This window comes from Chiloscyllium plagiosum, chromosome 30, assembly GCF_004010195.1.
Source record: "Chiloscyllium plagiosum isolate BGI_BamShark_2017 chromosome 30, ASM401019v2, whole genome shotgun sequence".
Classification (NCBI taxonomy): Eukaryota; Metazoa; Chordata; class Chondrichthyes; order Orectolobiformes; family Hemiscylliidae; genus Chiloscyllium; species Chiloscyllium plagiosum.
In genome coordinates this window covers 41,268,612-41,287,075 of record NC_057739.1, presented here as the reverse complement: position 1 = coordinate 41,287,075, position 18,464 = coordinate 41,268,612, and the positions used below count along the sequence as shown (strand labels likewise).

The following is an 18,464-nucleotide window of genomic DNA, read 5'->3' as shown; positions in this document are numbered from 1 at the left end:
AACCTCCTTCCACCTATCATATTCCCAACGCCCCTCCTCCAAGTCCCTCCTCCCTACCTTTTATCTTAGCCTGCTTGGCACACCCTCCTCATCCCTGAAGAAGGGCTTATGCCCGAAACGTTGATTCTCCTGCTCCTTTGATGCTGCCTGACCTGCTGCGCTTTTCCAGCAACACATTTTTAAGCTCCGATCTCCAGCATCTGCAGTCCACACTTTCTCATGTTTTCTTTAAGATAACAAAATTCCCCAATTTTTCTGACTTCTTTTTAAAAATAAAACCTTCAACTTTTGTAATGATAGCATGGAAATAGCATGATCTGATTTCCAGACCTCAGTGAAGCATAACACTTTGTCATTCAAGCTAAGTACAAGATTATATTTATCACTAAAAAAAAAACTACACATTTAGTCGTCAGGTTTTGGGGCGAATGAACTCCATGTAAAGTTCATGTTGTTTACAACCATAATTTAAATCCAGACAGATTACAGTCTAGAAATTGTTTCCAAGCACACTTATATTTATAATGATCAGCTTTCAAGTTCATGAATAGCAATGCATAGAATTTGGCTAAGCCATCAGCCTGGATGGTCTGAACTAACATAGTCATTCAAAGTGAGTTCAGTATTAAGCAACGCAGGCCTTTCAGTATGTAGAGAACTAGTAACCATTTGATGTTTGCCAAAAAGTGGATTTCAGAACAGGCTGTGGAAAATCGTCCCTCTGGAATATCTTGTCTGTATGCATCCCCCATCATAATTTACATGCCATGGAGGTTGTCAAAGAAGTGGTGCAAAGCAAGATCATTGGAGAGGTTTTGTTGGATTGGCCAACAATGATGGTCCAGACTGATTCTAAAGGTTGGTCAGCATGTTTGGTTCTGTGGGTCCAAGTGAAGATAGGGATGGAACAGGAGGAAAGCAAAGGTAGAAGGAAAAATAAGGAGAGAAAGAAAAAGAAGAGAGAAGGTAACAAGAAATATGTTAAAGACACATAACCCAGAAAACAGCAATACTTTTGTTGTCTCCAAACTTGACTTTGTGATCATCTTAAAACATATTGGTGCAAGTTGTTTATAAAAATAACCACACACATACCTCCAGCCTTCAGTAACAAAATCAACTTTGAGAACGCAAACTCAAAAAAAAAGTCTTGTGTCAGCTCCCCCAAAAACGATAACTGGCAAGCCTCATAACCTTCTACACAACATCCAAATTTTCTCTTTTCAACACACCTCCATGAATGCTTTTGTTTTCAGTTGAAGTCATGCAGCTCTAGTCATGTGCATTGTTAGACAATGCTGATTGGCTACTTCTGATGATTGTGTAGTCTTTGCTACCTTCTCCCCAGCCCCAGCCCCCACCCATTTATCTCTCCACCCTGGAGGCTCCCTGATGAAGGGCTTTTGCCCGAAACATCGATGTTCCTGCTCCTCAGATGCTGCCTGACCTGCTGTGCTTTTCCAGCACCTCTGATCTAAACTCTGGTTTCCAGCATCAACAGTCCTCACTTTTGCCTACTTCTGATGACTGACTACTTTGGGAACAGCATGTGGGAACCCATGTGTTTTTCAATGAAAAGGGCCAAGACACAGCATAAGGGTTGGAGGAATTAGAGAGAAGTCCAGAGAAATCAAGAAGTAATGACTATGTGGCGCCATGTCTTGGGCATTAAAAAACATTCAGAATGTGGAAGAAAGGGTAAAAGGGAGGAGGTAAGAAGTCCCAGAACAGCAAGACTCAAGAGAGCAAAGGACAAAATGAAATTCAGAACATTATAGGTCCAGCTGATTAAATAAGGAATGAAATAAGCAGAAGGGGAATAGCTGCAACTGACTCCAGAATGAAACTCTAATTTCATTGTTACCTTTTCATAAATTGCAAGGGCTGTAGTTCATTCCTGTGTAGCATTCATTGTACACACATTAGTCAGCATGTTGTAAAATCAAACACAACAAAACGTGCGTAAATTAGAATTACAGTGTTCAAACAGAAAGATGTTTGAAAAAAGGTCTACGTGAAAATTGAGAATATGACCTGTAAAACTGGGGCCAACAAATTAAATTGGGAATAACAAATAACTGCAGGTGCTGGGAAGGGTTAAATAATCAGTGAGATCCGCATTAGTCTGGATGAAGAGGCTGAGTTCTCAGTCGAGGCAAAGGATGTACAGTCTGAAATCCTGTCTCTATTAGAACATGAGTGAAGAAGGTGGCATTTTTGCCAAAACAATAAAAATCTGATGATGATTCAGCATTTGCACTAATGATATTCACGAGGCATTGATACTATGAAGCAAACATTCTTCAAGCAAGATTGATGACCTCAAAGTGTGAAGGTTCGTTGTTTTTCCACAGACTGTTTCATCAACTGTTCAATCCTTTGGAAGGTTGTGCAAGTAAGGAAGGCAATGGAGGCAGGGCTATTGAATACTTATTAAGGAGCAACTACGTGGATTTTTGTTGCCAAGGGAATAAAAAGGCAATTAGGAACAGATGGGAATGTTCAGCTTGCAACACAGAGTTCAGTCATGAGTTCACTGAATGGTAGAGTAGGCCCAAAGGACTGAATGGCCAACTTCTGCTTCTAGTTTGTACAAATTAAGCGCACAATGCAATGGAGAACATTCTAGGAAGAAGTGATAAACAAGCTAATTTTGGGTTACACTTGGCAGCAAATACTTCCCTCCTACTCTTTGGCAGCAAAGACACTGTTGCTAGAATTGCCAAATGACAATATAATAGGGGGGTATTTGGAACTGCATCAAAATCTTCTCCAATTTGTGAGAAACCAAAGGTGTTAAATGACCAGGAAAAGGAGATATAAATTGGGATTACAAGCTAATAATTACAAGTGTTGGTGAATACTCAAGTTTTATTTTGAAGAATGTCATGTGGCACCACCGTTAAATGGAATGCAAGCAGAGAAGCAAGTTGGGGAAGGGAGTGCAAAACATATTGGCGTTTTCTGAGGATGCTATAATACTGTTTGACAAGTGCAGAGAAATGATGCTGAATTTCAAAACACAATATCAGTCTTGTGGAAAAACGTCGAAACCTCATTAAAAAGAGAACTGCTGCTATAATGGAACACGCAAATCCAAAGAAAATTAAGCTTGGCAATCTTGAGAAAAAAATTGGCTTCCAGAGAAATCAGTCCAGGAGTCATCACTTTCAACAAACCATGAAATTTAGCAAAACACAAGAAAAAATTGCAAAATGGTGAATAAATTTCACACCTTCGTTTGAGAGGGAATTGATACTCGGCAACTTGGAGGTCACTATTTTTATGAATATGAACAGCAGCAAGAGTGAAAACTGTTTATGAAGGTGACACAGAAAGAGTCTAGGTGACTAGGGAGAGAAAACAGCATTGAAGTTTCTAGTGCAGTGACTGTTCTTCAGAAAGAGTCACTAGACACTAAACTTTAATGCTGTTTTCTCTCCACAGATGCTGGCAGAACTGCAGAGTTTCTCCAGCAATTTCTGTTTTTGTTTGTCTCAGATCTGCAGTTCTTTAGTTTATTATGCAAGAGTCTAAATGTATTATTTGAAGAAGCTTTAAAACACCTTACACACAGTGAGGCAACAGGTAGCAAAGTAAACTAAATGCTTCTAAACTTGGACTGGTGTATTTACAAAGTAAGATTACTACCACGAGGTAAACCAAATAAAAAAAAAATATTGGTTTTTAAAAATCAGATATCATATGTATAAGACAGAAGGTGAAATCATATTGCATTCGATCAGGAGCAACAGGTGCATTTACAGGAAATGATAATACACAGAAGGAGGCAAGGATGGAAAGTTACGTTGATCGGGTGAAATGAAGGGAAATGTGACAATCATAAACATAGGTCAGCTTGTGCCTGTGTTGTACATTCTGTACAAAATATGTACTGCAGGCCAATATAGGAAGCACAATTTCTCACGTGCGACAACATTTAGATCATAAACATATTACTCAAAGTAAAATGAATTATTTTGTTTGAAAAATGTTAAAAAACATTAAGTCAATGGTTTAGAATTTGTGTTGTTCAATAAATTGTGTTTTGGTGGGTGGGGACACACACACTTGCTGCAGCATCAGCTCAGGCAATTGTCTCCTTCAGCATTGTAAAGGATGGTCAAGTGGTTTCCCTTCATCTTTTGTTTTTAATGACAACCTTGGGAGATTGAGAAAATGCCCCAGACATTTCACACACTCTACCTGTTGGCATAGCTAGAATAATCCCTTTTCTCCTCCAATCTAAAGAAACTCCAGGACAAGGATTCTCATTCAACAATAAGCAAGAGGAGGACACTGGAAATGAATTTCAGGCAGTGAAAGAAAGGAGAAAACTAAATTAGAAAACTTCTGTCTACTTGGGACATATCACATCCATTGTATCCCCCAATGCACTTAACTACAAAAAATTTTTTAATATGGAGGTGCACAATTTTCTCTCAGAATGATCTGAAATGCTCTCATTTAGTGAAGGCCATTGCTTTGTAATCTGATATCTCCTAATTGACCTCTACTTTGAAACAGAATCCATTACAAAATCAGCTTGCATTTATATTGTGTCTTCATTAACACAGACATCCCAGTGCCCTTCATAGGAGGGCATCAAACAAAACTCAACGAAGCACAGAAGCAGATTTCAGGATGGCACTGTGGTTAGCACTGCTGACTCATAGCGCTCGTGACCCAGGTTCAATTCTAGCCTCGGGTGACTGACTATGTGAAACTTGCATGTTCTCCCTTGTCTGCACAGTTTTCCTCCAGGTGCTCTGGTTTCGTCCCACCATCCAAAGATATGAATATTAGGTGGATTAGTTATTCTAAATTGCCCCTTGTGTCCAGGGGTGTGCAGATTAGGTGGATCAGACATGGAAAATGCAGGTTACAGGGATAGGGGTGATATGCTCTCTGGAAGGAGATTCGATAGGCCGAATGGCTTCTATCTGCACTGTCGGGATTCTAAAAGAGCAAAGCAGCTCTGTGCTCTTTAGAACAGACGTAAAGATTATGGGGCGTACAAAATGGAAAAAAAAATAGGTACACAGTGGAGAGGTTTGGGGAATGTCTTCCAGATTTTGGGACCAAATGGACACAACCACCACTGGTTGGAATCACTAAAATGGGGATGGTGGAGGAGGCCAGAATTGCAGTGCAAAGATCTCAGGCACGATTACAAAGTGGGATGGGGCTCACAAGGTGATGGGAGGACTTGAAAATAAGAATGAGAACATTAAAATCAAAGTAATGCTTAAAGCTGAAATCAAAGAGCAACAGGCGAAAGGGAGTTGGGTGATTACAAACAGCAGAGGTTTGGAGAAGGTCAAGCTTACGGAGTACAGCGAGATACACAATATGTATGCAGCACCTGATAAGAGAGTTATAAATGTGAGCTTAAATTAAATTTATGACTTCAATGGAAAGGCATTCGGTACGCGCTGCATATTTCAAGGATGATTCCAACATACTCTGTGAACCCAACGCCCTTGGTTTATATTTTAAAAAAAAACCCAAATGTTGTCTTCAGTGCAAGTTCTTTAGACTTAAGCTGCTTTGATCCATGATCTGATGAAGCAGACTGGCTACTGAAAACAACTATAAAACTAGAAACTTGAATGTTCTCAATTCTCAGGATGTGAGTGTGACTTTCTACACCAATATTTCTTGACTATCCCCGAATGCGCTCTCTGTTGGCATTATTGTAAATAGATGGTTGTGAGCTGCCTTCTTAATGCAGGGCAAGCGCAGTGGCTTGGTACATCTGGACAGCTTGTAAGACATGACTGAGGACGGGTAAACGTCAGCCACATTGCTAGGGGTCTTGAGTTACATAGATGATGGACAGGCTAAGGAAAGAAAATTTTCTTCTGTCAAGGCAGAACTTTGAGAACATTCTGAAGGAGGCTCACTGAACCCGAAACATTAATTCTGCGTTCTCTCCCTAGATGCAACCAGACTTGCTAAGTTTTTCCAGCAATTCCTGTTTTTACTTCTGACTTCCAGCGTCTGCAGTTCTTTGGTTTTTTTTAATATTGTAGAGGGTTACTCTAAAGTGAAGCTGGGACATCTCTAATTTTCACTAGTCTAACAGTAAAGAGTAGAATAAGGTTAAAATCACTTGAAATCAGTGTAGGCAAAGTTAAAGTAAAGTATGGCAGGGCAGCTCAGCCATGTGCAATGTTCATGCTGTGGATAGTGGGGAGATGTGAACACTGCCCTGCAGTAGGGAACCCACCTACAACAACAGTCATCAACTGCACAAGCTTGAGGTCTGGGTTTTGGAGTTGGAGTGTTGACTGGAGTCAGTGGGATGCATCTGAGAGGCAGAGGACCACATGTTTAGTGTGTTCAGAAACAAGTGTGGTTACAGCACAAGTGTGGTTAGAGGCAAACAGGCACTTTGGGAATGGGTCACAGCTGGAATGTCCAAGAGAAACGGGTCAGGGAATGCATGGATGGTGAAGGCAAGGGCTCCTCAGAATAATGCAGCAAATTCCAAGCCCAAGGTACCACAGGTGACCCAACTGTAACAGAAATCATAGAATCCCTACAGTGTGGAAGCACGTCATTCGGCCCATCAATTCTGCACCAAATGTCCAAAGACCATCACACCACACCCAACCCCGCATCCTATCCCTGTGACTCTGCATTTCCGATGGCTAACCTACCTAACCTGCACATTCCTGGACACTATGGGTAATTTAACATGGCTAATCCACCTAAACTGCACACCTTTGGACTGTGGGAGGAAACCAGAGCAGCCAGAGGAAACCCAGGCAGACATGGAGAGAACGTGTAGAGTTTGCACAGTCACCAGAGGATAGAACTAAACCCAGGTTCATGCCACTGTGAGGCAGCAGTGCTAACCATTGACCCAGTCTGCACTCCTGTACAGCAGAGAAGGAAGGAGAGTGAAAGGTAGGGTAACAGACATACATTTCTGTGGTTGGCAATGTCATCTAGGGTGGGCACGTTGCCTCTCTGACGCCAGGGTCAAGGACATCACACCACAACTCCAGAACAGTTTTCTGAGGGAGAACAGCCAGAGGTTGGGGTCCACTTTGGTAATTACAAAGTAGGCAAGTCTGGGAATATGATCTAGCAATCGGAGTTTCAGTAGGTAGGTGGGAAATGAGCTAACAGGATCTTGAATGTAGTGATCTCTGGTTTACTCCCAGTGCCATATACAAGTGATTATAGAAATAGAAGGATAAGGTAGGTCAATGTTGGTGCAAAGTCCAGCTTGTACCTGGACTGAACTGGGATGGAGTTTCCTGTTGATGCACCTTGCTCGTGCTGTTGGGAGGACTTAGAACTAACTCAGCAGGAGTGTAGCAATCAAGAGAGAAAATTAACGAGTAATACCAGGGCACACAAAATGTTTTGAGAAGAATAATGGGGAGGTAACTGCCTAATGGTATTATCGTTAGACTATTAACCTGGATTTAGGTAACCTGGAGACCCAGGTTCATTCCAAATACTGAATTCAACAAAGCTGGAATTAAAAGTGTAATGATAACTATGAAACCATTGTTGATTGCTGGAAAAAAAACCCATCTGGTTCACTATTGTCTTTTAGGGAAGGAAACTGCCATCCTTCCCTGGTCTGGCCTACATGTGACTCCAGACCCACAGCAATGTGGCTGACTCATCACTGCCCTCTGGCCAATTAGGGATGGGCAATAAATGCTGGCCTGGCCAGCAATGCCAACGACCCATGAAAGAATTTAAAAATAAAGTACTAGTTCTGGAGAATAGAAAGGTATTAGTTGAAGACAGTGTAAAGGAGAAAGCAATTAACTTTTAACTAGGGTCACTGTGCATGTAAGCAAAAGCACAGAGTCTGGTTAATAAATCTGGGGAGTTATGGGCACAGATTGACATGTGAGATTGTGATACTTTGGTGATGACAGAGACCTGGCTCAAGGTAGGGCAGGGGCTAGGTGCTAAACATTCCTGGTTACAAAATATTTAGAAAATATCTGAAAGGGTAAAATTTAGGCCTGGCAGTATTGCTTAAGGAGAATATTACAGCACTGGACAAAGATGTTTCAGAGGGTTTGAGGACAAAATCAATTTGGCTAGAACGAAGGAACAAGGGTGCAGCTAATCTAACATTGCCCAGTTAATCTGTACATCACCAACTGGTGGTGAGGTATAAAGGAACAAATTTGCAAGGAAATTACAAAGATGTTTCAGAGATAGATGAGATATATTCCCAGAAAAGGAAAAGGTAGGACAAACAAGTCCAGAGATCCCTAGATGACAAAGGAGATGGTGCACAAATTAGAGAAGAGAAAGTACAGTTATAGCCTGTATCAGGTGGTAAACATAATTGAGAAGCAATTGAGAAGACAGAAGGTTCAGCATAGGGTTGAAAAGATACAGAGAAGCAAATAGGGATTATGAGAAAAGACTGGCAGCTAGGATAAAGAGAAATGCCAAAGTGTTCTAAAGACATGAAACAGTAAAAAGGTGGTAAAAGGTGACTGCCTGATTAGGGACATAGAGACAAGAGGCATGACTGATGTATTTAATAAGTACTTTGTATCTATCTTTTCCTATGAGACAGATGGTGCTCAGGTCATGTTGAGAGACGTGGAAACTATCACGAGAAGGGTTTAAAATTGATAAGGAGGTGGCATTGGATAAACCATCCACTTAAAGTTAGTAAGACGAGATGCACCAAGAATATTGAAGGAAGTGAGAGGGGAAGCTTCAGAGGCATGTGCCATAATCTTTCAAATTTCTTTATATTCAGTGGTACCCCCAGAGGATTGCTGATTTGCAAACATGGCCTTGTTCCAAAAAATGTTGTAAAGATAAGCCCAGCATTAACAGGCCAGTTCAACTTCAGTCATGAGGAAACTGCCAGAAATATTGTACAGAATCTCTACAGCATGGAAGCAGGCTATTCAGCCCATCAGGTACACACCGACCCTCTGAAGAGGATCCCATCCAGGTACATCCCTTACCCTATCCTTGTAACACTGCATTTCCCATGGCTAACCCACCTAACCTGCACATCCCTGAACACTATAGGGCAATTTAGCATGGTCAATCCACCTAACCTGCACATCTTTTGGACTGTGGGAGGAAACTAGAGCACCTGGAGGAAATCCATGCAGACACAGGGAGGATGTGCAAACTCCACATAGTCACCAAAGGGTGAAGTCAAATCCAGGTCCCTGGCACTGTGAGGCAACAGTGTTAACCACTGAGCCACTGTGTCATCCAGTTATTATTCAAGGTGGAATTAATAGTTGCAGGGAAAAATGTAGGTTACTTAGTAAGAATTAGCATAGATTGATTTACTGAAAGTCTGAATAACTTGGAAATTGTTTTTGGGACAGTTGACATAGAGGGTTGAAGAGGGCAATGCTGATGATGTGTGCTTCATGGAGTAAAAGAGTCAGCAACAACATGTGCACAGAACTGGATGAGTAATTGGAAAGATAATAATGGTTAATGCATATTTTTCATGCTAGGGGAAGGTTTGAAGTGGAGTTTGCCAGATGTTAATATTGGGATCACTGCCTTGCTTGATATACAGTAATGATCTACATCTTGGCGTGCAAGAGACAATTTCATGTTTTGTGGATAACACAAAAACTTGGGAGCATTGTAAACCATGTGGAGAGGAGTGCTGAACTCCAAAAGGCAGAGAGCAGACAATTGGCAGATAAACTGTAATGCAGAGAAGTTTGAAGCAATATATTTGGTACAAAGAACATGAAGAGACATGAGACAATGAAAATGTGCTATTCTAAAGGGGATGCAGGAGCAGAGACACCTGGCTGCATATGTGTATAATCAGTAAAGGTGGCATGACAGATAGACAGAACAATTTCAAAACTAGACTATTTTAAGTTTCACTTACCATGGCCTTAAAGTACAAGAGCAAAAAAGTTAGACTGAAATTTTATCAGACACCAGTTATACCTCAACTGAGTATTGTGCACAATATTTGGTGCCACACTTCAGAAAGAATGTCAACACATTGGAGAGAATGCAGTAGTAGTTTACAATAGTGGTTCCAGGGATAAGAAACCTCCATTATGAGGACAAACTGAAGAAACTGGGACCACTTTCCTTGGCTTGAAGACCACGGCTTGGACAGATATTTGTGAAATCACAACAGGCCTGGACAGACTAGATGCAGAGAAACCTTGCAGAAGCATTGGTGATCTTTCAGGAATCACTGGAGTCAGGGAGAGTCCCAGAGGACTGGAAAATGGATCATGTAACACCCCTGTTTAAAAAGGGAGGTAGGCAGGAGAAAGTAAATTATAGGGGGGGCGGTGGTTAGCCTGACTCCAGTTGTTAGTAAGATTTTAGCATCCATTAAGGATGAGATTGTACAATACCTGGATGCGCATGCTCAGATAGGGCCAAGTCAGCATGGCTTTGTCAAGGGGAGGTCATGCCTGACAAATCTGTTAGAGTTCTTTGTGGTAACGACTATGTTAGACAAAGGACAGCCATGGACATGATCTATGTGGATTTCCAGAAGGCATTGCCAACTGAACCTGAATGTTGACCTTAAGTGAATCCTGAACTGCGACTCCCAAGTCCTTTTGAGATTTAGATTTCCAAAGCCTTTCCCTGTTTAAACAAAAGTCTACAACTCTATTCTTCCTACTAAAGTGCATTTCCCACACCGTCTTCCATTCCACTTCTCCACCTAATCCCCTAGTCTGTCCAAATTTTTCTGCAGCCTCCTTGCTTCCTCTGCCCCTTCCTTATCTTTATGTCATCTCCAAACTAAGCAAAAATGCTCTCAGTTCCTTTGTCCAGTTGATCAATGAACAACATGAATGATTGTGGTCGCAACACAGACCCCTGCAGAACTCCACTAGTCACTGGCTGCCATCTAGAAAAAGACCCCTTTATCTCTACTCTCTGTCTTCTGCCAGTCCACCAATCACCTATCCATGCCAATACCTTGCCCCTAAAACCATGAGCTCTTAAATTATTCAGGAGCCTCTCGTGTGGCATGACTTCAGAGTGAAGGGATGACCCTTTAGAACGGAGATGTGGAGGAATTTCTTCAGCAAGTGGTGGCTAATCTGTGGAACTCGGCCACAGAGGGCTGTGGAGGCCAAGTCATTGAGCAAATTGAAGACAGAGATAGATAGGTTCTTGATTCATGAGGGGATAAAAGGTTGTTAGAAGACAGGACAATCGGACTGAGAAACAGATCAGCCATGATCAGATGGGGAGCAGACTCCATTGGCTGAATGGCCTAATTTTGCTCCTATATTTTTTGTCTTATGGTACAAATATTTGGATTCACAAAACAGTGAAGTTCAGGCAATCATGTTTGTGGGTTCTAGCTATTGCATTTGGGGCAGACGATTTGTGTTAGTTTTGCAAAGTGGTCTGGAGTTAGTGCAGATATTGCGTTACTTTTCTAGGGTCAGAAAGCCTTAATAGAAAAGTAAGCACAATGATCTCCTCCTTGGTTCTGGACTGTGAGCAGGAAACATGTTGTATTTCATGCTCATCGTGGGTCACCAGAACACATCTTGAACATCTGTTTTGACTGTCTTTTCTTCTTTCTTGAGTTTTTAATTTGTACGTTGGAGGTGCAGGTGTTGCTTTACTCACTTGTAGTATTCGGTGGCCTTCTCTAAAGTTTCCTTTACTTCAGCAGGCAAGTCCCCAGAGTCATGGGCCCTGAGCCAGGACAGCTGTTTCCCTTTGGCATGGAAAACATTCCCAATGTTGTACTGTGCTCGCGCTTCACCAACCTGGATGGGAGAGAGGAATGTAATGTGTTATGCAATGGAAAATTGCAATGAATAATTTTGCCAAAAACAATTCATGAAAGGAAAGGCAATTTCACTGGTGTGCAGCTGTGGTGTTAGGTATGGGAGGGCAGGAAAAGCAACATCAATTATGTTTGACATGGTGTTACTGGCTTTCCTGTTTTTATTTCAAGTCAAGAAATCAAGTAATAAACATTCGGAACCCAAGAATGAAATTCAATGCCATTCAATCTAATGCTTATCACAAGCAGCACAGGAGATGAACCCAATTCACAGCAATATAAACAAAACGAAAGGGCCAGACATACTCCATGGGTAAACACTATCTGAGGAGAGAGAAACCAAGTCAACATGTTAGAGCCATGTGTTGCGTCAAAACTGGAAAAAACTTAGAAACGCAACAGGTTCTCAGGGATTGAGAGACTGGGAGAGGAGGAGAAAACGGTACAACCAAACAGATTAAGATAGGATGGAAGACAAGAATGATTTCAATGACAAAAAAAGACGATTGTCATGGGTCAAAGAGGGCAAGGGTCACACAAATTAAGCATCAGAAGGTGAGTTTTTAAGTGGCTATAGTGAAATCAATGCCAACAGTTACTGGTAAAAGAAAACGAGCATTTGTTATTATTTGAATTCCAAGTTGAACATGAGATATAGAGTTCAGCTATTTCTAACGAAAACATTATCAACTCCACACTCTTTGTAACTGAGTATTTCCAGAACTTTGTTTAATCTCACGTTTCCAGTAACCACATGATCTTTCCTTTCCAATTCATAGCCTTAGGAGGTGAGTTGGGTCACTTAAATGGTTATATTTGTGGTCATCAGTCTTGACTTTGTGATCAATGCACTCCCATGTTCCACATGGGTTGTTAATGTAAAGCTATACTGCAATTGGCAACTTCCCCATTGCATCCTTACACACCTATAAAGTTAGTGGAAATTAATCAGCAAAATATTCATTTAAGAACAACACAGTTTCAACTGGGTTAATGACAAAAGGAGCCTCTATGCAGATCAATAATCAGGCAGTATGGTGGCTCAATGGCCAGCACTGCTGCCTCACAGCGCCAGAGACCCAGGTTTGATTCCACCCTCGGGTGACTGTCTGTGTGGAGTTTGCATGTTCTCCCCGTGTTCTGCGTGTGTTTCCTCCAGGTGCTCTAGTTTCCTCCACAGTGCAAAGATGTGCAGGTTAGGGTGGATTGGCCATGCTAAATTGCCCATGGTGTTCAGGGATGTTCAGGCGAGGTGAGTTAACCATGGGAAATGCAGGGTTATAGGGATAGAGTAGGGGAGTAGGTTTCAGGTGGGATGCTCTTTTGGATGGTCAGTGTGGACTTAATGGGCCGAATGGCCTGCTTGACACTGTAGAAATTCTCTGACTCTAATATTCACTTATACATTTATTTTAATTTTAATAAAAGCTCAAATATTCTCAACTATGCAGAACACTGCAATAGAATCATTTCACTGTTCCCTTGTAGGACTTGACATCGACAAGACTCTCTCGTGATTTTAATGAGAAGTTTCTGTTATCAAATAGTTCACTCTGCTGAGCAACACAAAGAAAATACAGTACAAAAGTTCTCAGCATATCATGACCCTGCTTACAAATGCATCATTAAGAAATTATTGTTAATGTGAAAGACAATTATTTTGTACAAGTTAACACCGTCACTACTTTTCAAGTTACTTCAACAAATGGTATCCCTCAGAGATAAGCTCAAAGGCAAGACTGAGACTTAATGAGTTATCAAATAGTCCAATTGAGCAGAAAGCAGAAGGGAAACAAAAACATAATCCATACGATTGTGAAATTAAAATAGAAATTGCAAGAAATACACAATACGTAGTCTGAAATCCAAAGGCATGGTAGTCACACTGTCAGAACTTGAATGATTCAACAGTTTACACTGATAACCTTTAATGCAATGCAACCATCCAAAATCACCTCACAGGATGTCATCAAACACATTTTAACACCAAACTAAGCAAGAACTCATACTAAATGTCAGGTAGACTAGGTGGTTACATAAGACGGACAAGGATAGACAGTGAGGCAGAAGGGAAATTGCAGGCTTTAGGGTATAGGTTATGGAAGGCACAGTTGCTAATGTTGCTGCATTGAAAAGCCAAGATACAAAGCAGGCCTGATTGAGAGGACCATAGAACTAAGGCTAAGAATCTTCAAATCAGGACACTGATGGATCTACAGTCAATGTAGATCAGCCAGCACAGTTAAACTGTACTTGTTCTACATCAGGACATGGGCTATAGGATTTTAAATTATCTTCAATTAAAAAAAATGGTGCAAGGTGGGAGGAAGGCCGGATGAGTACTGGAATAATCAAATCTAGAAATAACAAAGCCAGCAAAGGTGGATTCAACAACAACTGAGCTGAGGCAGAGATTATGGTAAGTAATGTCACAGGGGCAACATAGAGGAAAACGGATAGTTTTGGTGAAGGTAGAAACACCGGAGGGGCATCAGCTCAACCAATTGAGAACCCAATTGTGCAATTCTACTGATTGGATTAGTGTTTTTTCTTTCATCCATTCTACTTCATTTTAATGATCATAGATAATTATTGATTTTCAGATCTCAGCAATGCAGCATGGGGGACCTGCTGGTTGCCAATAAATGGCAGGTTGTAATTGGAGTTGGTTTGTGCCAAACATCCTCTTTTTGGTGTTGAATCTAAAGGCCTGTGTAATAACCAGTGGTAGAGAACAGACCACTATAGGATCTTTACAAGAAGCAGCACTTATCTTACATAATAATGTTATGTAAGGCATGGTGACTCAGCACTACTCCCTCACAGCACTAGGTCCTGGGTTTGATTCCAACCTCGGGTGACTGTATGTGTTGAGTTTGCACATTCTTCCAATGTCTGCGTGGGTTTCCTCCAGGTCCTTGGGTTTCCTCCCACAGTCCAAAGATGTGCAAGTTACTTAGATTGGCCATGGTAAATTGCCCATCATGTCCAGGGATGTGCAGGCGAGGTGGAGAAACCATGGCCAGAGTATGGGTGCGATGCCCTTCGAAGGACCACTGTGGACCCGATGGGCCAAATGGTTTCCTTCCACACTGTGGAGATTTGCTGATTCCATAAAGGTATGGCTTATTGCATGACAACAATAGGTACAATTATTACGGACTACAGAGATATAATTACAACCATCAGGAGCTAGGTCTATCACATCTATGCGTAAGTCAACAGTATCTCCACCCATAGACAGGGAGACATCATCAGATTGAGTGGAATTAATGCAACTTGAACATGGACTCTGTCAGAGCCATTACATGATAGGTCATTGACAGTAATTGAATAAATGTTATTTACTATCAACTGTTAATGATAAATTACTGATAAGCACACAACCCCTAACATTGGGTGGACTTAAATTCGCTGAAGGTCAAGCATTTGTGGTTGATAAATATTCCAACTTCTGAAATGTTTAAGTACAGTTGACACCATGGCAAAGTGCCTTACGATCGGTATCAGAACCTTGAAAACTTTCCTCAGTCCCTTCCTGCACTCTTCCACTTCTTTTGAGAAATCATTAAAAAAAATCATTTTAACAAAGCTATCATGTCACACCTCCATTTTATATTTTAGATCTTTCCTGTCATCTAACTTCATCTGAAGCACTTAGCTGAAGCATTATATAATCGCAAGTAATTATGGCATTTAAAATAGAACAGCTTTCATTTGAACGATCAATACCCCTCTTTCAAATGCCGAAGAGAGTCAGGTCTCAGCACTGTGATCAAACAGATAAGTTAACTGTGAATCATTTAACATACTGGTCGTGAAATAAACTGAGCATTTTGTTTAATGAAGGGTATGTAGGTTAGTTTGATCTGAGAATAGGATAAAAGGTCGACACAACATCGAGGGCCAAAGGGCCTTCACTGTGCTGTACTGTTCTATGTTCTACATTCAATGATACCACACTGAAGCTAATTGCAGGAAAGAACTCAATTATTCCTTGTAGCCAAAAACTCTCCAGTGTCTGCATGATGGCACATTTCCAGTGATCTGGTGACTGATTCATGAGGGTGCAATTATTCATATAAACTCAAAAGATTGAGACTAAACACTGGAAAATCTCTGGGCAATATCAACTCTAATATCATTCATCTCCTGGGTTTAGCCCTGAAGAGAGAATGGCTGGAAGAATCAAGCTTTGTCTTGGAACAATCCTGTGATAAATCAAAAGTCCTTCTAAAACCTGCTGAATTCAGACAAGACAAGACAATATCACCTCTGATTCAATAATTTCAACAAAGCTGACTGCATCTCTCCCCCAGTTGTAATGAATAAAGCTGCAAAGATGAATATTAATTTGACAGTAATACATCACATACATAACAATTGGAGATTCATTTCTAATTTCATATACAAATGGGCAGATCACACAACTCACAACTGCTCCTCTTCTCATTTCTCCAGAGATTCACCACAGCTCCTAAGACAGCACCTTCCAAACCCACAAACACCTCTGCCTCAAAGGCAGCAGATACAATGCCTGCATGATCCCTCTCCAATTCATTTACAATTTTGACTTGGTGTTATGGACTAGGCTGGACCGCTCAAAACATTCTTAGGCAGGCAGTCCCTGAGCATAACTTTGCAACTTGCTTCGGTAAGTGTATAGTGAGCATTACCCGGGATAAGTTAACCAGGTTGACTACAAGATTTTAAAACAGACAAAAATTTCTGCACAAAATTACACAATGAAATACAAAGAACAGAATAGAGAACCCTTACAGAACTCAGTCTATCCAAACTAGACTTAATTTTGCTGTTCCAAATATACACAACAGTCCCAATGAGCAAACCCCCTTTAAATCCCAGTATAAATGGAAGACATGCTTACAGGTTGAAGTTGAAGGGCAGAAAGAGAGAGAGAGTTTTCACACAGCTTGCTGTTGAATTCCTCACCAGTTCAGACTGAACTAAACTGCTAAGCTCAGCTAGAGAGCTGACCACTCCCCTTTCATTATACAGGTCACTTCTAAAACATGGGCTGAAAATGTGTTGCTGGAAAAGCGCAGCAGGTCAGGCAGCCTCCAAGGAGCTGGAGGATCGATGTTTTGGGCATGAGCCCTTCTTCAGGAATCAGGAACTTCTAAAACATGACCACTTTGACCTGAAGTCTCATCTGTTTACATATAAACAAACGGCCTTTCAAAATCCTTTTCATCTCTGTACCAAATCAGACTGATCAGAGCTCGGCCTGGTTTATTACCACTCTGAAAAAAAATCAAGGACACCATATCCTTGAGACAAGGAACAGCTTTTAGAAAAAGGACTAGTTTTGTGACACTTGGAAGTACATCACCCTTCCTTCAGCGACACTGAGTCAAGATCCTAAAACTCCCTCCCTAAGAATATTGTGGGCCTACTTACAGCACGTCTACACAGCAGTTCAAGGAGGCAGCTAACCACCTCCTTCCCAAGGGGCAACTAAGGACAGGCATTAAATATTGGCTCAGTTAGCGACACTCACATCTTATGAGTGAATTAAAATAAAGTTCAAAAACTCAACCAAAGAGCCAGCACAGGCATAATGGGTCATATGGTCTCTTTGCATGGTGTAATTCCACGATTCTACAATATTTTATAACAAAATATACAACAGCCTACACAGTAGTGTTCCTTCAATAGATAGAACTCATCTGACCTTGACCACAAAAGGATGCTTTTGAAATTGCTGCTATTTAATGCATAACTACTGTCAAGTGATTGAATTTAATGAAAAGCTGTATACTCTACATTCTGGAACTGGTATTGCTTTGTAGCAGCTGGCTGAATATGTAGTATGCAGCTGATCTGATGAAGGTTTGGTCTATAGCTGTCAAGTATCTAAATAGACACAAGCAGTTTATCATCCTGCTCCCCTCACCAGTGTTTAAACAAAACCTAGATCAATAATGAGGAATAATAAATCTATGACCTTTAGAAACAGCCAGCTAAATAATAAACCTAGAGTAACCGACAGAACATCTTTTGCAAAAACTACACAAGTGATTCACAAGCAGACCAGAATCAAACTGTATAATGGAAACTTCAGGCTTTGATGCATCGTCAGTTCTACCCTTCTCCATCCAATTTCTTTACTAAATTATTCTGTTGTTTGTACTGCATTCCCAATGGTTAAACAAATCAGGAGATCCTTTTGCACAGCATTAATGTTAGAAGAAATTAAAATGATGTACAGCTCTTGTTGCACCATGTTAAATTGTCCTCTGTCGCTGGTCAAAGACTACAGTAACAGCATTGCATCAAGTCATTGAGCAAAGCTTACACAATTAGATCCCCTTGTTTTATTTCAATTTGATATGCATTCAGTTTCTCCATCTGGCTGGAATAAACACTAGATTCCTATGCTCCAGTTCAATGATCAACTTGAGGGTGTGACATGGTGCGCACCACTCATGTTTTTTTTTGACTGCACTTGTTAGAACAGATGGAGGAAATTGGAGCTCTCAGCTCTGGAACAAGAAAGAACAATGTCTATTACCATTACAGCATGATGTATCCTAAAGCACATGTCCTAAATTGCCATGTGCTGTAGGACAGTATGCCCCAAGAGATGGTTTAGAAACTTAAAACTCTAAAGTTCTGGAAGTACACAACAGATCTACACTGTACCTGAAGGCAGGTTAGCACTTTAGTCTTG

At 40.9% G+C, this 18,464-nt stretch overlaps 1 protein-coding gene across 8 annotated transcripts in view; it reads right to left on the bottom strand.

Annotated features, from left to right (window-relative positions):
• gpsm1b (G protein signaling modulator 1b) overlaps nucleotides 1–18,464 on the bottom strand; it is a 222,873-nt gene that overhangs the window by 116,038 nt on the left and 88,371 nt on the right. For all 8 annotated transcript variants that reach the window (XM_043720509.1, XM_043720507.1, XM_043720510.1 and 5 more), the window contains one exon: nucleotides 11,608–11,750. In XM_043720509.1, coding sequence (XP_043576444.1) covers nucleotides 11,608–11,750 — 143 coding nt within the window. The remainder of the gene's footprint in view (nucleotides 1–11,607; nucleotides 11,751–18,464) is intronic.